This window comes from Zeus faber (assembly GCF_960531495.2).
Source record: "Zeus faber genome assembly, chromosome: 18".
NCBI classification, from domain to species: Eukaryota; Metazoa; Chordata; class Actinopteri; order Zeiformes; family Zeidae; genus Zeus; species Zeus faber.
Genome location: NC_137210.1, coordinates 28,991,794 through 29,001,799, shown reverse-complemented (window position 1 = coordinate 29,001,799; position 10,006 = coordinate 28,991,794). Strand labels below are relative to the sequence as shown.

Sequence of the window (10,006 nt, the reverse complement as noted above, 5' to 3'; positions counted from 1 at the left end):
GAGAGAGAAGTGAAGGTGTCACAATGTAGTTTTTGGTTGATAGTGGATGTTTGCATAGCTCCTAAACCCTCGGGAACAAGGGAGGGCAGACTGTTGAAGTGCATGCTGGGAAATCTGGGTCGGTCCATTTACCCAGCTCCACCAAACCATCCTCCCTCCGTATTGAGGGAGCAGCCAGAACACTGGTGTTGGTGATTCTCCTCCTCCGTCAGTCGGCGTAGTGCATGATGGACTCCACGTAGTTTCCTGGGAACAGCCCGGTGGTGGCGTTCATCACGCCCTCGAACCAGCCGTCCTCGTTCTTCCTGATCACGTAGATGATGGCCCCCTCCTGGAAGGAGAGCTCGTCCTCCTTGTCCTCCGTGTAGTCGTAGATGGCCACCACTGGGGGGCGACAGAGACAACTCTGCTGTGTAGCCTGCGCCCAACACCGTCCTCTAAAGCACTCAAGTACTTTGAGTTTCAGAAACGTTCGCTCTACATATCAATCTGTACTTTTTACTCCACTTTCTAGCACTCGTGTTTTTTTTTATAAATCTACACCTGGATTAATACATCCTTGTAAATTACTATGAGTATTCTATTTTTTGTGGGGCACTTATCAGCAGAGTAAAAGGTACATGACTCATATCAGTACTTTTAACCCTTTAAAGAGCAACTTGCAGGCTGTAATTCCAACATCAATTAATGATGCAGCAATTCAATGTAAACATTTTATTTTTTTATGTAGAGTAACAGCTGGGCTCATTTTTGTAATGCAATTAGCCACGCCCACCTAAAAACCTGGAATAATACTACATATGTAGTATTACAGCACTAGATGTAGTATACTACATATGTAGTCTAGTATACTACGTATTAAGTGATTCTCGATTAATACTAGATATCTAGTATTACTAGATATCTAGTATTACTGGATGTAGTACACTAGATATGTAGTATTACTAGATTTGTAGTATTATTATATGTAGTATTTCTGGATGTAGTATGTGTTCAGAGTACCTTTCTCCATGTAGGTCCTCGGGGCCCAGGGCGGGTCTTCCTCTGCGTACGGGTCACTGAACTCCATCACCGCTGGCTCCGCCTCCTCCGCCTGCTCGGCCAATGGCGGAGCAGGAGACTGGAGCTCCTCTGGCCCTGATTGGCTGTCAACCCCCGGAGAGGGAGGGGGGGCGTCCGAGACTGGAGGAGGGGAGAGAGGACACACACACACACACACACACACACACACACACACACACACACACACACACACACACACACGGTGGTACTTTGTAAATGCATCGTAGTGGATTGAACATTTTTTCTCCTTTGGCCTTAAATAAAATGAGAAACCAATTCTCATCGTTTTGATGAATGATGCTGTCTGTCTCTCTGTCTCTGTCTCTCTCTCTTCCTGTCTCTGTCTCTGTCTCACAGAGGTGCTTGTGTAACCGTACGTTCTCACAGTAAGGACAGGATCTCACTCGGTCTCCGTGGGAACCAGCGGCGGTCGAGCTCCGTTCAACTTTATGCAAACGGGACACGAAGCCGTGAGCCAATCAGACGGTGTGTTGCATGAGCTCCGGAACAGCTCCGGCGGATCGTTGGACCGCACCGTCTGTTGTTCCTCGCTACGTCTCTCTGAACATTCGCGGCGAGAGATCGCGGTGAAGCCGAGCACGGATCCACTTCTGCTCTGAACTGGGTGGAGCTCAGCAGCCTGAGCACCGCAGGTTCGGTTGTTTACCAACCTTGAAGCTGGACGTTAGAGGTCGCCTAAAAAAAACAAAACGCAGATTTTCTCGGACTGTTGGGGAAATAAGAGATGGTATATTCTAACAATCCACCATTGCTGCGTGAGGTCACACCAGAAACGGACCAATGGCAGCTGGATATGCCAACGAGGGGCAAGGCAGCGAGAGGCTGTGGGGAGAGGCGGCCACAGCAGCACATGAGGAAGTGTTGTCATTTCACTTCATTTTCATTTCTCTGCATTGGCTCTTTACATCGCTGACTCGTCGCAGGAAGCAGATTATTCTGAATAAAACCTGGAATTCTGTGGAACAGTGAAGCAAACGTTTATTGGTGCTGCCCCCTAGTGGTGACGGGAGGAGGCAACCTACACCTACACCTACACCGAAAAAAAGAGTTGACTTCACTGTAACAAAGCGGTAAAATCAGTTGAAAGGATTATAAACGTCTGGTTTTTACTATTAGTAAATACAATAAGAACTAGTGGTATTATTAGTAAATACAATAAGAACTAGTGGTATTATTAGTAAATACAATAACAACTAGTGGTATTATTAATAAATACAATAACAACTAGTGGTACTCACTGGACTCCTGCACTCGAGCCACAAAACCCATGAGCGGAAGCTGAGGAGTGAACTGGAGGAGGGAGGGGGGAGGGGAGGCTGCACACACACACACACACACACACACACACACACACACACACACACACACACACACACACACACACACACACACACACACACACACACACACACACGTGACAAATAATCTCTTGAACTTGAACACACACAGTGTTTATCAAGTTTCACTTTCATCATAGAAACGTCATTTGAAGTAAGTACCTCACAGAGACTAAATGAGTTTTGATGGGGAGGTGGTATTTGGGGATGTTACCCGGGCTGTGGGTGTAGCAGGGTCCTCCGTTGTGGTTCTGCGCTGCGATTGGCTGTCCGGCGACGGAGGGGGGCCGGCGGAACGGCAGCGAGCCCCCCACCTGAGGATTCTGCTGCCGGGGCTGAGGGCGGTTCATGCTGTAGAACACCGGGGCCGTACCACCTGGGCGAGACGGGGGAGATGGGGGTGACGGGGGTGACGGGGGTGGTTCTGGCAGCGCTCCACGATGACCCCCTGGGGCAGGGCCGCCTCACGGCCCCTTCAGTGGCTCAAGTCCAAATGAACACATTTGACCAACGCACCACCTTCCCTTTTTATGTTGGAGTGACGGCGAAAACACCACCAAACACATTTCTGTAAATTTTGCGTTTCTCTCCTCCATCAAAGGGCGGATGAAGCCTCCGCCCACGTCGAGGGGGGAGGTGCAACGCAGGGACTCCAGAGCGGGAGAGAGGCAGCCAACAGAAGAAGGGAGGAGGAGAGGACGGAGGGAGGAGAGGAGGAGCTAGAAAAGGAGGACGAGGGAAAAGAGGAGCAGAGGGTTCCAGTGGGTGGAGGAGGAAGCGGAGACACTCACCATCTGAGGAGGAGGAGGAGGAGGAGGCGGAGGAGGAGGGGGGGGGGAGAGGAGGTGAGGAAAGGGGCGGGGACTCCTCCTGGGACAACGCGGCGGCTCGGTCCCCGGCCGTGCCGGGGGGGAGGTGGGGGGTGCTGGGTGGAGAAGTGGGCGGAGTCAGGGTAGCAGAGGAGTGGGCGGAGCTGGGAGTGGTGGAGTCAGCTGGTCCCATGGAGAGCGGGAGGAAGGGAGGATGACAGTCAAGACAGGAGGGAGGAGGGAGGAGGGAGGAGGGAGGTGCATGACAACAAAGGACTCATTCTGTTCATCAAATTCATACATGGGGGGGGGGGGGTTACCTGGGAACCCGGAGGGGGGGGAGGGCGTGGCCACGGCGATGGGGAGGTTGATGGAGCTGCTCCCGCTGTTCTCTCGGCTGCCGCTGCTGCTGCCGCTGATGTCACAACATACAGAAGAGGAGGAGCATTCATAATTCATAATCATATTTCATATTTCATAACAGCCACAGAACTGAACATTTCAGTGATTTCCAGGTTGGTTGTATTCTCTGGGATCACACTGAAATATTCAAAAACATCAACGTTTTTTTTTAAATCCCAGATTTGCAATTTTGCTTTGGCGTCTCCATCCGTGGGGGCGGAGCCTCCGCTTCTACTGGATTGGGTCAAACGGCTGAAAACCAGCACAAATCTTCAAGGAAACACGTTGTTGTTGTTTGTTGTTTTTCCAGTTGTTTTTCTCTCGACCCCAAATAAAAACCCCGTCGGGTTCGAGGAGGCACCTGTCGCCCCACCAAGCGGGTGGAGAACGGCCACATGGCAAGCGTGAAAACTCCACATGAATGGGTGGATGTCCAGAGCGGAAGCTGGTGATGAGACGGAGCGACGGTAAGAGGGAGGAGGAGCAGTTAGGTGGAGCGATGGTTAGAGGGAGGAGGAGGAGGAGTTAGGTGGAGCGATGGGAGCGGCGTTTCCTCTGTTTCCACCCAGCAGCCCCGTTACAATATAGGACCTCCACCTCCTACTTGAGCACTTTTAAAACATCGAAGAAAGAAATGAACCGCTGGATGAAAAGACGGAGGAAGATGGAGGAAGTAGAGATGGAGGAAGTTAAGACGGAGGGACGAGAGCAAATATTCAGGAGAAGGTGGATGGTTGTGTTCTACGTTGTTTTCTTTGTTTGTTGTTTCCTGATTTGGTTGGATGGAGCAGTGTGCAGAACGTAGGGATTGGTGACCTCACCACCAGGCGGTGCTACATCCTACACACTCCACCTTTAAATGGTCCGGGAGCCGCCACTCCAGTTGTTTTCTTCTTTGTTATTAAATCCGCTGCCGATGTTCCCCAAAATATTTGCTCTTCCCCGAAAAACGAAAAACACACAACAGCGGCGGAGCAGGTGGAAGCAGCAACATGCGGGCGCGGCGGTGGAACGGGAGCCTCGTCCCGGCGCGAGAGGTCGTAGCGGGGACCCGTGCCACAGCGTGGGTGGTGTCGCCCGCTACTTGACACGTCTGCTTCTCCACCCTCAGCAAATCTGTCTCCCGCTGTGTCTGCACTCTCTGCTGTTTCGAAAACCAAAATTGAAATTAAATCCTGGTCGCACCAAACGCCTTCCAGGGATCACAGCGGCTACTTTGCTACGTGATGACAGAAGACACCACATATCAAAGCATCTTACTTTTCAGCATAAAGTGCCTTTTTTTTTTTCTTACACTGAAATTGAAAAATAGAAATAAACTTTTTTTTCTGCCTGGCAACAGGTTCAAGTCCCTTCCAAGCGTTTGAAACGGTACTAAACCGACTGATACAACTCACAACAAGACGTATGAACACGATTTTGGGAGATCCGTAATTAAAGGCTCCAATTCCACGCAGGCAGATCCGTGGACGGACGCTCTGGGGCTTCCCCGAGCCCCGGTACCTGTAGCTCCTGGGTCTCTGGTTTACAGCGGCCGTGCGACCCCGGCCGGCGGCCATGTTGTTAGGCACCACAGGGGGGCGCACCGGCTCCAGGGTCCTGTAGGGGGAGCTCTTCCTGGACACACACAGGGGGAGGTGAAATATACATTTACAGTCGCGGTACTTCCACCGACGCGGGAGCTTGAAGGTCCTGGAAAAAAGACGGTGTTCAGGGTTAAATCTGTGAATGACGAGTTCGAACAATTAATGACACACAGACCCGCTGTGGAGGATGGTATCTCAGGAGGTAGAGCTGGTGGTCTAGTAATGTAAAGGTTGCTGGTTGGATCCCAGGCTCCTCCTGCTAGCATGCTGTAGTGTCCTTGAGCAAGACACTTAACCCCTCATTGCTCCTGATGGCTGCGTCCGTCACTGTTTCAATAATTGTAAGTGGCTTTGGATAAAAGCGTCTGATCAATGTAATGTAACTGTAACTGTAACCTGCTGTGAGTGTGAGGTCAGTCAAAGGGAGGCTGCAGAAACAGGAGCGTTGCCTCAGAGCGGGCGAGCGCCTGAAACAAAACGTCAAGCTCCTGGAGCACCAGCAGGGGGCGCTGGGGGGCTCCCTGCGGCGCGCACACACACACACACACACACACACACGTATGTGTGTGTGTGTGTGTGTGTGTGTGTGACCAGGACGAAGCCTGGTGACGTGTCCCACGCCGTCCTGGTCCTGGAGGGACGGGTCTCTGGCAGCGTCCGTGCGACAGAACGACGACTCAGCGTGCCGCTCCTCAACAGGGAAACAGGAAGTGACAGAAGCGGCCAATCAGAGGGCAGCTCGGGCGGCGGGGGCCCAGCCGGCTGTCCCTGGCGGGCGGCCATCTTGGCTGCGCCCTCATCCACACCAGCAAGTGTGTATTCATGTGTTCATCCAAGAAGGTATTCGAAGGAGGATTCCGCTACAAACAACACAAATACACCCACACCACGTGCACGCTCACACCACGTGCACGCTCACACCACGTGCACGCTCACACCACGTGCACATACCCCAGGATGCTCTTTCCGGCGCGGGGGGGGCTGGGGGGCTTCTGGGTCGGGGGGTTGGGCCTGGACAGAGAACAACCCGAGTCCAGGCTCTGCTGAGCGTTCACCTGCACACACACACACACTGATGAATGCAGTGAAGATCAGCTGCTGTTGAGGTGCTTCTTCCTGGTCGTGTGTTTTCGTGTGTGTTGTCGTGTGTGTTTTCGTGTGTGTTGTCGTGTGTGTTTTCGTGTGTGTTGCCGTGTGTGTTGTCCTGTGTGTTGTCGTGTGTGTTGTTGTGTCTTGCTTCTTGGTTGTGTGTCAAAAGGCTGAAAGGTTTGTTTCTCTGCATCAGTTTGATAAAACAGTCGCTGAGCGTGAGCAGCAGCAGGACGTGCGGTGGAGGCAGCGCTGCTGGGAATATTGGACTCAACTTAGAATATAAACAGCATGAGACCAGCAGCAAACAGATGGAAGGAAAGTGGTTGGTGCTGTACGAGTGGAGTACGTGACCTGACGTAGTGTTTACTAAAGCACCAAGCAGCTCTGCTGGCTTACCTTCAACTTCAACAACCACTGCACCAGGAACCAGAGAGGGGGGGGGGAGAGAGTTATTAAGAAGCTGAATTCACATCAACTGTTCAAAAACAGCAACAACACAACAATGAAATAGAATGAAGGTAAAACTCAGAAAAGAGGCAGAGCTACGAGAGAGAGAGACAGACAGAGAGACACAGAGAGACAGACAGACCAGTAAAGGTCGCTTGGGACGGGAGAGAAGACGTTTTGCTTCTTTACAAGGAAACAACGTTTTTCGGTGGAAGATAAAAGTCGTTTCAGAGTTTTATTGTGAAGAAACTTAAACTGAAGTAAATAAACTACACCCTGATGCTGCATGGATGGGTGGATGAAGGGGTGGAGGGCTGGATGTGTGGGTGGGTGGATGGATGGAGGGATGGGTAGAGGGGTAGATGTCTGGATGGGTGGAGAGTAGGTGTATGGATGGATGGATGAGTGGAGAGTAGGTGGATGGATGGAGGGGTGGAGAGTTGGATGGATGGACATGCGGAGGGGTGGAGAGGTGGAGGTTAAAGCACCTTGACTCCGTGGCCGGTGTCGTCTAGCGCGCTGTAGTCGATGGGTTTCCTGACGTAGCGTAGCGGACGCTCCTGATTGGGCGGAGCCACGATCTTGTGCGAGCGGACGGTGTTCTTATTGGTCGTCAGGACGCCGATCTCCCGCCTCGCCACCTTCTCCTTGTGGATGTCCACTGTCTGGGAGGGAGGGAGGAGGGAGGTGGAGGGAGGAGGGAGGAGGGAGGTGGAGGGAGGAGGGAGGTGGAGGGAGGAGGGAGGAGGGAGAGGGAGGGAGGGAGGAGGAGGGAGGAGAGAGGCATTGAGGCAGCACAGACGGCCACGCCCCTCGCAGACCAACACAGGCAGCGTCAGGACGGTGACATCATCCTTCACAGAATTCCACCAAAACAAATGATCAATAAACCAAATAAAAACTAGAAAAAAAAACAAAGTACGCTTCCTTGTTGTTTGCCCCCAAACGGACGTTCAGCGCTGCAGCGCGACACCGTCAGACCTGGCAACCCCCACAAGCTGCTACACACAGCAGGACGTCAGAGAGAAGGCAGAACGCCAAACACAGAAAAGGGCGTGGCACCTCACCTACACGCGTTGTGTGACTTGTTCTTCACCTTTATTCACTCAGTGTGTTTTCTTTTCCAGGCCTTGAGTCTTTGCATTAATTATTAATCAACTGGTAACAAAACACCAGGGCCTGATAACTTCATGGTTTCATGGTAATTAGATAAAAAAGGAACCTCATCCAGCGACACTGAACATGACCTCAAAGTGCCACGCCCCGTACATGGAGGCCTACTAGACCACCAATTCAAGGACAAACCATGAAGCCACCTGGAAATGCACATAGTGTGGTTGAGGAGGGTGGAGCGTCATTCTGTGGTGCATGTGGTTGAAAGCAGGTTCAGTGTGGACGTGGTGGTGTAACGCGCTCCTCCTTCAGGGACCCAGAGGTCTGGCATCCCGGTCGGGACTGTTCTGGCCCCCGGCACCGGGACCTCTCAAGCCCTGCTCTCCTCCCCCGGCACCGGGCCATGCGTTCTTGACAAGCGCTGAAACCTCCGCCTTTTGTGTCTGACCTGGGAGATGTGGTTGACGGAGCTCTCCATCCCGCGCAGCTGTGACGCCTGGATGTCCAGCGTCTGCAGGAGGTTGTTGGCCAGCGTGTTGACCAGGTACGCCACGCTGGCCAGGGACTGGGTGGTGTAGAGCTTGGTGTCCTCCAGCGCCTGCTGCTTATCTGCTGCCTGGAGGGACAAACACACCAAAGAGCCATCAGACACGGCACCTCCAACCGCCAAGAGTAGAGGCAGAGTAGACCAAAGGTAGAGTAGAGGCAGAGTAGACTGTGTGTGGTTTGTGGTAAGTCTACTGTACTGTTCATTAGTGCACTGTGTGAATGTCAGACAGCGTCTGAATGTCACGTTATGTGGTTTGAAAGGGAGACAGACAGGCAGAGGGACAGACAGGCAGAGGGACAGACAGATCCTGCACATGAAGGTGTGGTTAACACGCTGTGACAAGCTTATTAAGACACATCCCTGTGTGTGTGAGATGAAGCACGATGTAGGTCAACGCTAACTCACCCATCCCAGATGATGAAACACACACACACACTATCACTCCCTCCCCCTCTCCCTGTCTCCCTCTCTCCCTGTCTCTCTCTCTCCCTGTCTCCCTCTCTGCTGATGCTGTGTCGGTAGTGACCTAGTTGTGCCTCATGCAGCCTGGGGACACACACACTCTGGTTGGATGTTTTGTCCTCATGCCGCTGTGTAACATATTTCTACGGGTGTGTTTTATTTGTGAGGACGTCCTGGTTTGGTTCCTGGTTTGGGAACATCAGTGAAGGACATCCCATAATGTAGTGCGGCTCAAGATTAGAAGAACAAAATGTCCTTTCTGGTCCACAGTACAATGTAGTGGTGGCGCTGGGTGTGTGTTTAGAAGGACTGACGACAGGCTGAGTTAACGTTACCATGGTAACCAGAGGGATGCTGGGCCAGCCCTGTGACGCTACGTCACTAATGTCTCTCCTGTGTAATAACAAACTGTGTAATTACAAACTGTGTAATAACACCCTGTCTTATTAAAACACACTGTAATAACACACTGTGTAATAACACACTATAATAACACCCTGTGTTATAACACACTGTAATAACACACTGTGTAATAACACCCCGTGTAATAAAACACTGTGTAATAACACCCTGTAATAACACCCTGTAATTACACCCTGTAATAACACACTGTAATAACACCCTGTGTAATAAAACACAGTGTAATAACACCCTGTAATAACACACTGTAATAACACACTGTGTAATAAAACACAGTGTAATAACACCCTGTAATAACACACTGTAATAACACCCTGTGTAATAAAACACTTTGTAATAAAACACAGTGTAATAACACCCTGTAATAACACACTGTAATAAAACACCCTGTAACAACACACTGTAATAACACCCTGTAATAACACCCTGTAATTACACCCTGTAATAACACACTGTAATAACACCCTGTAATAAAACACAGTGTAATAACACACTGTAATAAAACACAGTGTAATAACACACTGTAATAAAACACAGTGTAATAACACACTGTAATAACACACTGTGTAATAATACACCCTGTAACGACACACCCTGTAATAACACCCTGTAAAAACACCCTGTAATAACACCCTGTAATAACACCCTGTAATAACACCCTGTAATAACACCCTGTAATAACACCGTGTCATACGTGTGAGTGGA

General features: G+C 51.0%; 1 protein-coding gene across 1 annotated transcript in view; it reads right to left on the bottom strand.

Annotated features, from left to right (window-relative positions):
* Positions 1-208: 208 nt before the first annotated feature.
* Positions 209-10,006, bottom strand: part of LOC307243988 (abl interactor 1-like) — a gene marked incomplete at its 3' end in the record, with an annotated part of 15,036 nt that continues 5,238 nt past the window's right edge. Inside the window, exons 2-11 of the mRNA XM_080018959.1 lie at positions 8,318-8,485; positions 7,245-7,421; positions 6,706-6,723; positions 6,169-6,272; positions 5,135-5,248; positions 3,550-3,644; positions 2,635-2,796; positions 2,322-2,399; positions 1,003-1,182; positions 209-384 (exon numbers count right to left, since the gene is read on the bottom strand). Of these exons, the coding sequence (XP_079875085.1) occupies positions 209-384; positions 1,003-1,182; positions 2,322-2,399; positions 2,635-2,796; positions 3,550-3,644; positions 5,135-5,248; positions 6,169-6,272; positions 6,706-6,723; positions 7,245-7,421; positions 8,318-8,485 (1,272 nt within the window). The remainder of the gene's footprint in view (positions 385-1,002; positions 1,183-2,321; positions 2,400-2,634; positions 2,797-3,549; positions 3,645-5,134; positions 5,249-6,168; positions 6,273-6,705; positions 6,724-7,244; positions 7,422-8,317; positions 8,486-10,006) is intronic.